A 15468-nucleotide genomic window follows, 5' to 3' on the forward strand; every position below is an offset into this window, starting at 1 on the left:
AACTACTATGGTTCTGAAAGGAGAAGCAGAGACTATCATTGACAATCTTTACTTGACTTCTATGAGATGTGGAGCAATTTTTTCTGGACGCTACTATATCAATAAGGCATGGGTTGGATGGAAAGGAAGAGATTATGAGTATGAGAGATACCTTGGACTGCTGCGTGTCATTGATTTTGCAGGCAACAATTTATCTGGAGAAATTCCAGAGGAAATAACTGGCCTGCTTGGGTTGGTTGCTCTGAATTTGTCAAGAAATAATTTGACTGGAGTAATCCCCCAAACAATTGGGCTGTTGAAATCGTTAGAATCTCTTGATTTGTCAGGAAATCAGTTCTCTGGTGCAATTCCAGTCACAATGGGCGATCTGAATTTTCTGAGTTACTTGAATGTCTCCTACAACAACTTGTCTGGGCAAATCCCATCAAGCACTCAGCTTCAGAGCTTTGATGCTTCAGCTTTTATTGGCAATCCTGCTTTGTGTGGTCTACCAGTCACCAATAAATGCCTTGGAGGTGATTTGCCTCGAAATTTAGTGATGAATGGTGTGATCCAAGACAATCAAGAAACTGTTCATGAGTTCAGTGCATGGTTTTGTACTGCTATGGGAATTGGTTTTAGTGTATTCTTTTGGGGAGTTTCAGGTGCTTTACTGCTCATACGTTCCTGGAGACATGCCTATTTCCGGTTCTTGGATGAATCATGGGACTGGCTCTATGTGAAGGTAGCAGTGCGCAAGGCACGACTTCAACGAGAATTTCAGAGGCTGCACGAGCACGTTCTTGCTTAGAAGGATTGCAAGGTAACATGGTTATTCACACGTCTTTTCCTTTCTTTTTTTAATGAAGACTAATGGCCCGTTTTCGCGCTTTCCATTTTATACCAGGAGCTGCAGCTGGGTGCATAACAGGTCCGCTTTGTCCAAGGAGTCCGTATTTTTTGTGCACGTGTTTCTTGAGATACATCGTCGTGTTTGTACACCTGCTGGGTTTTATGTGAAACTATGAGAGTGATTATGTAATATATTTTGGAATCTCAAAGTTGGTTTTTATATGAATTTCATTTGGAATGTTTTTGCAAATATTTAGTTCTTTACTTAACAGTGTGAAGATGGAACACATTCATTCTCCAAATAAAAAAATTATGCCAGTACGTACTTGCTTATTTTGCTACAGAATTTAATTAAAAACACATGTAATTTACATTTTTATTTATCTGCTTTTTTTGAATTATTGGCATTAAATCAAGCAATTAGCAGGTATTGAAATTGATGTTACTTCAAGCCTATACAAGTAATCACCGGAGGAAATAAAATTTCAGAGAAATTTCTTCGAAGATTAGTTCAAAAATTATAAATGTGTCAATGGTGATTGTTGAAAAGTATGCCCAGTCATATAAGAAAGGAGAAAAAATTTCAAAGAAATTCGCATATTGCTTTCTTCTTTGTTTTCGTCATTTAAATATTTTTTTCAGTCATTTAAAAGTATGCCCATATCAAGTTTTTTTGGATTTGATTTATTAATTTATTTTTGTTAACTTAATTTGTATGAGTTTCCGATAAAAGGTAATCCATGTTTGATTTTAAAATTTGGATATCAGTTTATCTCTAAGAAAGAATGACTGAGGACAAACTGAAGCTCTGTTACTGTTGAAAAGATATAAATGAGATGAACTCAATGAGACCTTAGAAGACCATTAAAAGTGGCCAGAGTGACCACACGCCCACGCCCTGCTTATAAAAGGAAATTTCATCAAAATTGCTAAAAATAGAGGTAATCCATTAAAAAGAAATTAACGAAGGGGGACAAGAAAAATCCAAGAAATGAAAACATTTTTTAAAACTATTGATGACTTTGACGAAGACTTGCAGCTCTTATTAATTTCCTTTCAGAAGACATATTTTTTTTAAAACATACTGATGACTTGGAAGTCTTTTCCCAGAAGCAAGGGGCACGCACAAGTAACACAAAAACAAATATATCAAAATAAAAAAGAAATTTAGAAAAAACTGTAAATAGTTTTTGTGTACGAGGTTAAGGCTATAGAACACATAGTTAAATAAATAAGGCATCTAAACCATTTAAATTATTTATTTCTTATGGCATCTTCTTAAACACACAGATGATCTTTACCTAAAAATATGGGGCATGCACAATTCCTTCAGGACGTTTAATAATATAGTAAAAATTATTTTTTAAAATATTTTTTATTTAAAAATATATTAAAATAATATTTTTTTATGTTTTAAAAATTATTATTGATATTAGTATATTAAAATGATCTAAAAACACAAATAAAAAAAATAAATTTAAAGCAAAGAAAAAAAATTTAATTTCTTTAAAAATACTTTTAAAAGACAAAAATAAATATATCCAAATAAAAAAATTTAGAGAAACATTAAATTGTTTTTGGTTTTTTCCACGTGCCATCTTCTTAAACACACCGAATACTTGAAAATCTTTGCCCAAAAGTATCGAGCACGAAGCTTGACAGTGTAGCTGAGTTTCTTTTAATTTTTTTATTTAAAAATATATTAAAATAATATTTTTTATTTTTAAAAAATAATTTTAACATTAACCTATTAAAATAATTTGAAAGCAAAAAAATATTAATTTAAAATTAAAAAAATACTTTTTTAAAAATACTTTTTGTCGCGCGTGAGCGACGTCGCGGCGATCGTCCACCCTCGAATGTGTGATGGGATATATATATCTGGTAAATAAGGGGAGACAAGGAATTCTTTGTCTCTTAGCAGTGAGAGATGGTGTGGGAGTCGCCACCTAGTATTTTGGTCACTAGGAACCCTAACTGGTCTCAGAGATCGGGTACGGGGACTGGTTGCGTAAAGGGAAGGTATTAGCACCCCAAATACACCCTACCTAAGGTAAGCTGCATTGTTTATTTGTCTGATAAAATTCAAGGTCTCGTTGTGTTTCCTAGTTGTTGGGTCGTCCATGGTTCAAGAAAAGTCCTCCTCAATAAGGAGGTCCTTATCTTATCGAGTAAAACCTAACCGTTCTAATGTCTATGTATGTTGGTCTGTCTATGGTTCAAGAAAAGTCCTCCTCAATAAGGAGGTCCTTATCTTATCGGGTAAAACCTAACCGTTCTAATGTCTATGTAAAAAAGCTATATTTTTAATATCAGGAATACATTTTACATATAAATTCTTAATCCCAAATACTAAAAGAAGACAAAAAGATTTTTTTAGAATTTTTGAAATATTGGCCTAGTTCTCATGGCTTGAATAAACTGGTTATTAAAGCCAAAATGCATGCTAATACATATATTGATTTTTGAAATTTCATTTGTTGTGTGAAAATATGCTGTTATAATATTTATATATATATATATTGGAGAGACTAGGCCGTATGCATGAAAACAAAACATTTTTTTTTTGTAATTATGTATTTTTTGATGTTTTGACGCAAATTGGGTATTTTAATACTGGGTTTGTATTCTTACAGTATAAAAATATGAACCAGTATTGATCAAAATACAGTAATAAAATTACAACAAAATCACATATTTTTTGAAATAATTTTTGAAGAATTTTTAATTTTTTTTTTTGGGCCGGACCTAGCTCGGCCCATGTGGCTGGGCTGAACCCAGCAGGCCTTACCAGGTCGTGAATTATATTTCACGTGAACAGTGAAATAGCATTTCACTGTTCACGTGAATTATATTTGACATGAACAGTGAAATAGCATTTCACTGTTCAAGTGAATTATATTTCACTTGAACAGTGAAATGCGAGAAAATGGTCTGCACAGCGACGAGGAAGGGGACGAACCTGGTGGCGGAAACAATGTTGAAGACGATGGCGAACACTCCTAGTGATGCAGAAACAAACCTGGTGGCGGAAACAATGTCTTCCGGTGGTTCTGACGGTGGTTCCAAGCGGCAGCTTCTCCTCCTTTCTCCTCTGTTTCTGCTTTTCCTCTGTCTGTCTCTGTTTTTTTGCTTCTTCTGCTTCTTCTCACAGTACAGGGCTGTTATCCATTACGGGGAGGGAGGCAGCAGCTGGCAGTGGCTCTAGGGTGGCGCTGGCGGCGGCGGCCTGGGGAGCTGATTCTGAAGAAGGAAAAGTCTATGATGATGCTGGTCCCCTCGGCTGGTTCCTGGTTCTGAAGAAAGTTGAAGTTGATGATGGTGGTGGTTTTGCTGGTGGTTTCTGACCGAAGGTTGGCTCTTCCTCTTCTCTACTGCTTTCTGTGTTATTTCTCCTCTCCTCTCTCTCCTCTCTTTTTTTCTTCCTCTCTCTCTATTTATAGGAAAAAATGGAGCAGGTGCGCCTTCAATCACGCAACGGCTGGTCGGCCAGTGACCCGTTCGGTGGTCTAAAGGTGTGGGGCTTCGATGGGGACGAGGAGAGAGAGGCGGGACGGTTTTTGAAAATGGTTTTTGTCTTCTGTTGTTGTTCAACGGGGGAAGGAGGAAGATGAACAGTGTCGTTCAAAACGACACCGTTCTGGCCGTTTCATTTAAATGAGCCAAACTTCAAATCAGTCCTCTATCATTTCTTGTTCATTTCAATTGTATCCCTGCCAAATTTGATCTCCGCCCCCATAGTTGGCCGCGTTTTTCACTTTAGTCCTTGGCCTCTGATTTATGCAATTAAGCCCTCAATTGATCAATAAACTTCCAATTTCTTCAATTAGGCCCCTGAACCAAAGTAAAACAGCCCCCTCTATTTACCTGGTTTTTCCAAATTGGTCCCTGGTTTCGGTTTTTTCAATTAAACCCCTAATTGGTCATTAAACTTCAATATTTATTCAATTAAACCCCTGATTTGACCCAATAAATTCCTAAAAACTATATTTTGGCCCCAGAACTTAAATTTCTTTCAATTAAAGCCTAAATTGACTTAAAAATCAATTTTCTTGCAATCAAATCCCCTATAAAATCAATTAAAAATCCAATTAAGTCTATAAACATCCAAACTTGGGCTTTTCTCCTAAAAATTCAAATTTTTCTTGTCAACAGGGCTCTCCTCCTTCAAGAATATATTATCAAAAATTCCATCTTTGTATTTTTAACCTCATTGACCAATTTTCCAACCATTTTCTGAGCGCTTCTGCCTCCTGTTATTTTTCTAACCTCCTTTGGCTATATATTTTTATATATATTTTGTGGGGACCCAAAAATGGGTTACAACACTTTTGAAACTCAAAAATAATTATATCCAAATAAATTATTTTTTATGGAAACAACATATTAAATTAAATAAGGCATCTGAACTATTAAAATTAATTTTTCCACGTGATATTAGTTGGAATTTTGTTTTTATTATTATCTCTCTTTCCTTTGTGTTTGTGGAAGTATTATTAGTTACACTTTAAGTATTATAAAATAATAAAAAATAAAAGAAATTATATCCATCGACCTTGACTTATACAATATAATGATTTAATTTTAAATTTTCTTATAGTGTTTATCCAACTGCATCTACAAGGAAAATAAATGGAAGTTATGGTAAAATTAGAGAATTGCCGGTATAAAAATGTTGAGGTGCCGTTCTGAAAGTTTATCGGGCTCGTCTTTTCCACTGCCTCCGAACTCAAGCAGAACATCTAAGAAATCCTTCCTCGAATCACTTTCTTATTCTCCACCCTCTCCTTGACAAACTTTGAAGCAGTCTCCATGGCCTTCCCAAGATCTCTCTCCAAGTGCAGGTCTGCCCAGACAATAATTTCCATTCAGGAAGACATTTTTTTTAACACAGTACTGATGACTTGGAAGTCTTTTCCCAGAAGTAAGGGGCACGCACAAGTAAATGTCGGAAGAAATTTAGAGAAACAGCAAATGGTTTTCGCGTATACATTGTATCAGTAGATTTTCTATATATGAGGTTCAGGCTTCAGACCACACTAAATCAAAAAACTCATACAATGTCTTTGAGCAATGTACGTATAATTATACAATGTCTTTTAAAAAAAATACTTTTACACCACAGAAACACATGGTTGAAAGAAAGGAATGAGAAAACGTGGGGGTTATTGATGACTTTGAGCAAGACTGAAGCCCTAAATAATTTCCATTGATGATCAAGGCAAGCACTTCACATGGAAGTGCTGATTTCTTAGATGTCAACGGAAATGTCTAGGAAGATGAGGTATCTTCTTAAATACACTGATGACCTGAAAAGTATTAATCTAAAAGTACGAGGCATGCACAATTAAAAAATGTTTAGCGGTGAGTAGAGAATGTTTTTTTTAAAAAAATATATTAAAATAATATTTTTTATTTTTAAAAAATTATTTTTGATATTAATATATCAAATAATTTGAAAACATCAAGAAAAAAATAATTTAAAGCAAAAAAAAATTATTTTTTTTAAAAAATACTCTTGAAATACAAAAATAAATATATTAAAATAAATGTTTTTTAGAAAATAATAAATGATTTTCATGTATGAGGTTAAGGCTATAAATCACATAATAAGATAAATAAGGAATCAGAATCATTGAATTTTTTTCATGTGGCATCTTCTTAAACACATTGATGACTTGAAAAGTTTTTGCCCAAAGCATGGGGTATGCATAATTAGAGGATGTTTAAGAAATTGATTTTTAAAATATTTTTTATTTAGAAATATTTAAAAATAATAATTTTTTATTTTTAAAAAATTATTTTTGATATTAACACATTGATTTGAAAGCATCAAAGAAAAATTAATTTAAAGCAAAGAAAAAAAATTTAATTTTTTTTAAAAATACTTTTAAAACATAAAAATAAATATATCTAAATAAAAGCTTTTAAAGAAACGATAAATGGTTTTTGCCTATGAAGTTAAGGCTATAAACCACATAATAAGATAAATAAGGCATGTCAACCATTGAAATTATTTTTTTTCACATGACATCTTCTTAAACACTGATGACTTGAAAAGTATTTGTTCAAAAACATGAGGCATGCATAATTAGATGATGTTTAGCAGTATAGTAGAAATTATTTTTTAAATAATTATTTATTTAAAAATATATTAAAATAATAATTTCACAGAAAGTGCTGATCTTCTTAGATATCGATATCAATGGAAATAACTAGGAAGCTGAGGCATATTTCTTTGAAAAAAATACTTGTACACCACAGAAACACATGGTTGAAAGAAAGGAATGAGAAAACGCGTGGGATATTTAATTGGTGAAGATGAATTAATTGGTGGGTCTGCCATCTGCATCAGCCTTTTCGCTTGTAATATATATTTATATTTATAATTTTTAATCTTGATATTAGGGCTCCAAAGAGAGAAGATGGCAAAGTCAATTTAATTGAAAAAGTTGTTTATAACTTTATGATTTTCTTTTCACGTAGATATCATAAAATAAAGAGTTTTAAAGTCAAAGATTACCAAATATATTTACTATGAAAAGGACCCATTTATTTAAAAGAAAAAATAGTCCACTTTCCTACACTTAAACACTAAATAATAAAAAAAAATTAAAATGTTTTGCAAGGCCTGCCCCTGCTTGCCTCCCTCCTGATTGTATCACTAGATTTTCTAGGAGGTTCAGGCTAGCCATTAGAATTTCTCATCCAAAAAAAAATTATATATGTAGGCCTTTTAATATATTTTTATATATACAATTATTTTTGACATTAATATATTAATATTATCTAAAAATATATAATTAATTAAAAATAAAAAAATTAATATTTTTTTTAAATACTTTTACATCACAGAAACACATGCTTAAAAGAAAGGAATGAGAAAACGTATGGGCTATTGATGACTTTGAGCAAGACTGAAGCTCTAAATAATATCCATTGAGGAAGGCTTGCACTTTACATTGAGGCTCTTAATAATTTCACGTGGAAGTGATAATTTTCTTAAACACACTGATGACTTGAAAAATTTGTGTTCAAAAATATTATAGAACATGGTAATATTTAAGATATTTTTGGAAATATAATATAAATTATGTTTTTAAAAATTTTTAATTTTTTTTTAAAATAAATCTTTTATATTTTTAAATTAATATGCTGATATTAAAAATAACTTTTTAAAAATAAAAAAATTTTATTTTAACCTATTGTAAATCACAAGCGCGACCACTATCCCTAACAAACCTTCATCAATAGTCAAATCAATATCCATGACCATTTTTTTCATTCCAGCTCCCTCAAGTTTTTAATCCTTTCTCTGCTTTGGTCAATAAATCTTATTTTTTTATTTTATTTTTCTGCTATGACGTTTAAATTATTTCACTACTTGTAATACATGAGAGATACGACAGAAGAGTGAGAAATAACAAAAAAAAAAAGTTTGAATCTTTTTTTATTTTTTCTCTTTCCTTGATGTTTATGGAAGTATTATTAGTTACACTTTAAGTATTATAAAATAATAATAATAAAAATTATATCCATCGACCTTGACTTATATAATTAATGACTTAATTTTAAATTTTCTTGCAGTGTTTTTAATATTATATATAGGGAAGTTGTGAAGTGATATACCCACTTCGATATTCAAAGTTAAATTACCCACCAAATTCTCATTGCTCTCAATTATTACTTCCATACCCACTTCGATATTATCTTTTCTTTTGTGATCATGCTGCCGATAAAGCACGACAAGTCGTTTCATCATCTTTATGTGCTTATTGTGCTTCTGTTGCTCATGAAACTTGCACCTGGGTTCATTTCTGGAGTGAAAGGGGCAACTTTCGGGTGCATAGAGAGGGAGAGACAAGCCCTTCTCAAGTTTAAAGAAGACCTTATTGATGACTTTGGTCTTCTTTCAACCTGGGGAAGTGAAGAAGAGAAGAGGGATTGCTGCAAATGGAGGGGAGTTGGATGCAACAATCGAACTGGTCATGTTACTCATCTCGATCTTCACTGGGAGAAAAGCGGCAAGTATTTAACTGGTAAGATCAGTAATTCATTACTGGAGTTGCAGTATTTGAGTCACCTGAATCTAAGTGGAAGCCATTTTCAGTATCCAAGTTTCGTGAATACAAGGGGAAGCGATTTTCCAGGGAGTCCTTTTGAAGGGAGTACTTTTCCATATTTCATTGGATCTCTAAAAAAACTAAGATACCTTGATCTCTCCTTTACCGGTGTTGTTGGAACTCAGCTTTGGAATCTCTCAAGATTACAGAATATTTTGACTTGAGTAGAAACAACCTCAGTCAAGCTACTGACTGGATGGAAATGGTTAACAAGGTCCCTTTTTTAAAAGTCTTACGGTTAAGTGGATGTGATCTTTCAAATAGCAGTCTTCCCTCTCTTTCTTTTACGAATTCTTCTAAATCCCTAGCTGTCATTGATCTCTCTTACAACAATATTGCTTCTTCAACATTCAATTGGTTGTCCAAATTTAGTAACAGCCTTGTTGATCTTGATGTTAGTTGGAATTGGGTTGATGTTAATAGGAATTGGGATAACAGTTCTGAAAACCTTGATTGGCTTTCCTATCTTTCTTCATTCTCCGGGTGAAAATCAAGATCAGTAACATGACCAGTTCGATTGTTGCATCCAACTCCTTTCTATTTGCAGCAATCCCTCTTCTCTTCTACGCTCCCCAAGTTGAAAGATTGGCGCCCATTTACATATAGAATTCCTTCTGCATGGAAATGGCAAAGTGCTATTTTAATGGGCCGTAGGCTGGCCAACCTGCAATGGTTGAGCCGAGTCTAGCCCAAATCTTTTTAAAAAAACAACAAAAATCAAATTTATTAAGCCAATCTCGGGCCAACCTTTTTTGGGGGTTGAATTCAGCACTACAAGAATGGGCTCCACCTAGTCATCTAGGCCGCTTAGCCTACATATTTAATATTATTTAATTATAATAATATAATATTATATTTATAAAAAATAAAAACAAATTCAAAAAAAATTTCAAGGGGCATTTTAAAATATTTTTTATTTTCTCGCGTGTTTTTCTACCAATTTTACTTAATATTGAGTTATATTTTTACATTGTAAGATACAAATTTGATATTAAAATACCTGATTTTCTCCAAAATCTCTCTAAAAAATTCAAAAACAAATATCAAAACTTTTAAATTAATTTCCCTTTTAAAAAAAGAAAAAAATATTTTGTTTTCATGCATACGGCCAAATCCTAAAATTTTTTCAAGCATATTTTAATGAAAAAACAAAAATTGCATCGTTCTTATATTTTAAAATACAAAATGAATATCGTAATCATTTTATGATTATCCATTAAGGTTTGACTAAAATGTCAAAAACCCTTTACCAATAATTTTTTATTAGGGTCTAGGTGTAAACTTTACTATATGTGGGGTGTAAAACTACATAATAGAGTAAACCCTCATGTATTAAAGATACAAGGTGTGAAATAAATGCGATACTAAATTTTGAACTTTTGAACACTTAGAATTAAACCTAACGAAGTAGAAACTATTTCACATAGAGAGATTTGTCTTAGACTTTAGAAAAGACCAACGAATATAAACCCGACCTAAAAAAACAATCAAACAACAATGCTACTTACCTTAGATAGGTGGGGTGATGCGTCTTCTCCTTGCATAACCAGTCCTTTACTCAGGCTATTATAAACCATAGGTTCCTAATAACCATAATACTAGGTGATGACTCCTGAATCTTAATCATAATCTTATGAGTAAACCTAAACCCATTTCCTTTCCCAACACACACCTCTCAGGAGGCACGAAAAGCTCGTCAGCGGCATCGACATCGCACCTGCGACACAGTATACTTGCAAAGGGTTGCTAGACCCAAACTGCTCTACGACACACAATATACTTGCACAGGGTTGCAAGACCCAAACTGCTAGGGTCTGGTAACCGTGCCAGATCCATGCTCCTATTTTTATAAATATAGAAATTTACTTATAATTATTCTAAAAATATACTTATTTTGTATTTTCATCTGTCTTTTTAACCAAAAATATTTTTATTTTTTCTATATTTCTTTCTTCTATTTTGGGATATTAACCACACACATCCCTAAAATTCACTCAATTTTTTTTATTAATCTCTAACTTTAGTGAAGAAATCATCTACAAAATTACACAAATTAAGATAATCCAAAGGACAGTAAGTCTTTTACATATACAATGTTTTCTTTTTCTACAACATAATGTATCAATTCAAAAGTTCTCTTATGATCATATATTTCAAAATTTTGCATATATTAATAGTTATAATGTAGAATAAACTCTCATTGTAACAAGCTTTGACAATTAAATCATGCAACAACATCTCAAATTTTAAAAAAAGCATGAATCTTTTAAAAAACCGTCCAACATTTGGATGGAAACATAAAATGAATATTTTACATATACAATGTTTTCTTTTTCTACAACATAATGTATCAATTCAAAAGTTCAAATGTTTTCTCTTATGATCATATATTTCAAAATTTTGCATATATTAATAGTTATAATATAGAATAAACTCTCATTGTAACAAACTTTGACAATTAAATCATGCAACATCTCAAATTTAAAAAAAAACATGAATTTTTTAAAAAACTGTCCAACATTTGGATGGAAACATAAAATGAATATTTTCATCCACAATGCATACAAAAAAGAGAAGTTTATTTTTGAAGACTTGAAATAAATCACTCTGAAATCAACTTTTTTTTTTTTTGCATTCTGTCCTCTTCGAATATAAAAAATTTATAAAATAAGTTGCAAAAAAAAAAAGAGTTCGTAGTTAAGTTCTACTGCATATGAATGAAAATTCATGGTTGAATGAGGCAGTGCTTGATTTTGCAGTCCATTCATGCTTTTGAAATTTTTAAAATTTTTTGACCTATGCACATGAGTCTGACATTGTTGCTAGATCCAGACGCGAGTCTGGCAACAATGTTAGACCCAAACATGGTTGCTAGACCCAAATATGGTTGCCAGACCAAGGCGCTTGGGCCTGACGTCTTTGTCAGACCCAAGGCGTTTGGGTCTAGAATGGTTGATAGACCCAAGACTCTTGAGTCTTGAATGGTTGATAATGCTTCTGGCGTGGTTGCGGCAACCAAGCCAGACCCAAGATGCTAAAGTGGTAGAGAAAAAGCAATGATTGAGAAGAAAAAAAAAGCAAAGAAACGTCTCACAAAAAGATAAGAAATTGAAAATGAAACTACTATTACAATCCGCAGTAAAAAGTCTCTTAATCTACAGTGATTTCCCAGACCATTTAGTTTTTGTTATAATTAATTTTCCTAAAAGATGCTAGAAGGTTTTTTTTTTTTTTTAAATAATGGTTTCTTAATTATTTTTATTCTTGTTTAGTTTAGAAAAATTTTCTTTTATTTATAGTATTTTTATTTTTTCCCATTTAATTAAAAATTTTGTTCTTTCTTATTTAATTTAGTCATAAGACTAGTATAAATAGCATTGTTTAGTTTATATTTTATAAGACTGCCTAAAAAGAAAATATTAAGTAATAAAATTTTAAATTAGGATTTTGATGTGTTGAATAGTCATGGATGAAAGATATAATAGAATAGGATGTAATCTTGTAGGGAGGGAGTAGAATGTTCTCTCTCGAGGGAAAAGACGTTCAAGAATTGATGATGGAAGACATACAAATTAAAGACAAGTTGCAAAATGGACTATCAGTTAGTGATGATAAATTTAATTACAGAGATAAGTTAAAGAATTATAACATCAACTAAACAGGATATAAAAAAAAAAAAAAAAAAGATTGAATGATCATGAGAATAGTAATCATGAATTCGTAATTAATTTTAAGAACTTGTTTTAAAAGCATAAGTAGACGAGACAATTTCTTAACAAAGAAGATGCCTCAGCTTCTTAGTCCAAACCATCGACATCTAAGAAGATCAGCACATCCATGTGAAGTGCATGTCTTCCTGAATGGAAATTAAGAGCTCTTCAGGTAGTGGTAATAGCTCATACGTTTTCTCATTCCTTTCTTTGACTGACGTTCTCTTCCAAGTCAACTTATGTTTGTTTAACTCATAATCATTTTGGTCTTTTTTTTTAAATTCATTTTGCACATCAACTTGTGTTCTCAAAGAAATTAGAGTCACCTTTGGTCTTTTTTTAATTCATTTTCCATGGAAGCTGAATATATTTCTTCATTTTTCTTGCCCCACTTCGTTTCTTTTTAATTGTCCTTGTGATACGTTGTTTCCAACTGAAAAATACTTTAAATTGCTTTTAAAGCAGTCGTTGATGTCTACAGTGCAACTCCACTTAACCCACACTTCTTCTCATTCCTTTCTTTGGCGGACATCCTCCTCTTCCACATCAACTTGTGTTACGGGGGAGAGACATTAGAGTCATATCGGTCTTTTTTAATTCATTTTCCATTGAAGCTAAACCGATTTCTATTGATTGTTCTTGCCCGGCTTTGTTTCTATTTGTATAGCAGTCGTTAATGTCTACAGTGCAACTCTCCACTTACTCACTTTTTCTCGTTCGTTTCTTTGGCGGACATCCTCTTCCACATCAACTTGTGTTACGGGGGAGAGACATTAGAGTCATATCGGTCTTTTTTAATTCATTTTCCATTGAAGCTAAACCGATTTTTGTGTTACGGGGGAGAGACATTAGAGTCATATCGGTCTTTTTTAATTCATTTTCCATTGAAGCTAAACCGATTTCTTGATTTTTCTTGCCCGGCTTTGTTCTTTTTGTATAGCAGTCGTTAATGTCTACAGTGCAACTCTCCACTTACTCACTTTTTCTCGTTCGTTTCTTTGGCGGACATCCTCTTCCACATCAACTTGTGTTACGGGGGAGAGACATTAGAGTCATATCGGTCTTTTTTAATTCATTTTCCATTGAAGCTAAACCGATTTCTTGATTTTTCTTGCCCGGCTTTGTTCTTTTTGTATAGCAGTCGTTAATGGCCACAGTGCAACTCCACTTACTCACCTTTTCTCGTTCCTTTCTTTGGCCGACATCCTCTTCCAATAACTCATAGTCATTTAAAATGACTCATTTTTGTCCTTTTTTTAAACTCATTTTCTGTGGAAGCTGAATCTATTAATTAGATTTGTTTCTTTTTAATTGCATTTGTTGTGTCTGTTGTTTCCAACCGCGAAACACCTTAAATTGCTTTCGTAGCGGTCATTAACGGCTACAATACAACTCATCTTAATTTATTTGTTTTTATGTTTTGAAAGTATTTTAGAAAAAAATTAAATTAAATTTTATTTTTTATTTTAAATTAATTGTTTTTAATATTTTTAAATTATTTTAATATAATAATGTTAAAAATAAAAAATATATTTTTGAAAACAACAATACCACTTAATCTCAAGTGGTGATATTCTTGGATGTTGATAGAAATGACTACGAAGCTGAGGCATTATACAAGTTGAGGCATCTTCTTAATCACAATGATGACTTGAAAGTTTTTAATCCTTAATTTCTCTGCTTTGATCAATATATCTTATTTTTTATTTTATTTTTCTGCTATGATGTTGAAATTATACCACTACTTGTAATACACAAGAGATATACACAAATAATAGAGACAGAAGAGTGAGAATTAAAAACAAAGTCAGAATTTTCTTATTGATTTTCTCTCTTTCAATTCCTTTGTGTTTATTAGGGGTGATCATTTTCGGTTCGGTTCGGTTTTTATCAAAAAAAGTAACCAAACCGAAATTTTTTTTTTTGAAAAAAAAACCGAAACCGAACCGAAACCGGGTCAAACCGGCCGGTTTCGGTTCGGTTTTTTTAGGGCAAAAACCGGTTCAAACCGATTTGGCTCGGTTTTTCCGGTTTTGGCTCGGTTTTTTCCGGTTTAGCTCGGTTTTTCCGGTTTGGCTCGGTTTTGGCTCGGTTTTTCCGGATTGGCTTGGTTTGGCTCGGTTTTTTTTCCGGTTTTTTGTTGGTTTCGGTTCGGTTCGGTTTTTTGTTTATAAAACCGAAACCGAACCGAACCGGCCGGTTTTTTCAAAAAATTAATCGGTTTAATCGGTTTTTTTTTTCGGTTCGGTTTTTTCGGTTAATTTTTTTCCGGTTTTCTCGGTTTAATCGGTTTTCCGGTTTTTTTGCTCACCCCTAGTGTTTATATAAAAATATTATTAATTATACTTCAAGTATTATAAAATAATAAAAAATAAAAGACACTATATCCATCGATCGACCTTGACTTATATAATTAATGACTTAATTTTAAATTTTCTTACAATGTCTATATGGAAGTTGTGAAGTGAATGGATCCCCTGTGTGTTTAAGAAGATGCCACATGAAAAAAATAATTTTAATGGTTCAGATGCCTTATTTATCTTATTAGATTCTCTATGAGTTTCATGCTACAGACCACGCTAGCCATTAGAATCTCTCATCCAAAAATAATTATACGTGTAGGTTTTTTAATGTATTTTTATACATAATTTTTTTAATATTAATATATTAAAATAATCTAAAAACATATAAATAAATAAATAAAATTCAATTTCTTTCTGAAATACTTTTACACCACAGAAACCCACGGAAAAGGAATGAGAAAACGTGTGGGCTATTGATGACTTTGAGAAAGACTGAAGCTC

General features: G+C 32.1%; 2 protein-coding genes across 26 annotated transcripts in view; both read left to right on the forward strand.

Annotated features, from left to right (window-relative positions):
* Positions 1–15468, forward strand: part of LOC18105660 (probable pre-mRNA-splicing factor ATP-dependent RNA helicase DEAH5) — a 51709-nt gene that overhangs the window by 24301 nt on the left and 11940 nt on the right. The window lies entirely within an intron of this gene.
* LOC112324384 (receptor-like protein EIX2) overlaps positions 1–15468 on the forward strand; it is a 70463-nt gene that overhangs the window by 14116 nt on the left and 40879 nt on the right. For 4 of the 25 annotated variants that reach the window (XR_008057386.1, XR_008057388.1, XM_052447335.1 and 1 more), the window contains exon 2: positions 725–802. The exons of 10 other annotated variants lie outside the window; for them this stretch is intronic. Coding sequence is in view for 8 of the 15 variants with exons in the window: in XM_052447335.1 (XP_052303295.1) it covers positions 725–790 (66 nt within the window). In the remaining 7 variants the exon portion in view is untranslated. Of the gene's footprint in view, positions 1–326; positions 803–886; positions 1082–15468 lie in introns of those variants that run through there. 11 more of the 25 variants (XM_052447345.1, XM_052447344.1, XM_052447347.1 and 8 more) reach the window with 6 other exon arrangements.

This window comes from Populus trichocarpa, chromosome 15 (assembly GCF_000002775.5).
Source record: "Populus trichocarpa isolate Nisqually-1 chromosome 15, P.trichocarpa_v4.1, whole genome shotgun sequence".
Lineage (NCBI taxonomy): Eukaryota > Viridiplantae > Streptophyta > Magnoliopsida > Malpighiales > Salicaceae > Populus > Populus trichocarpa.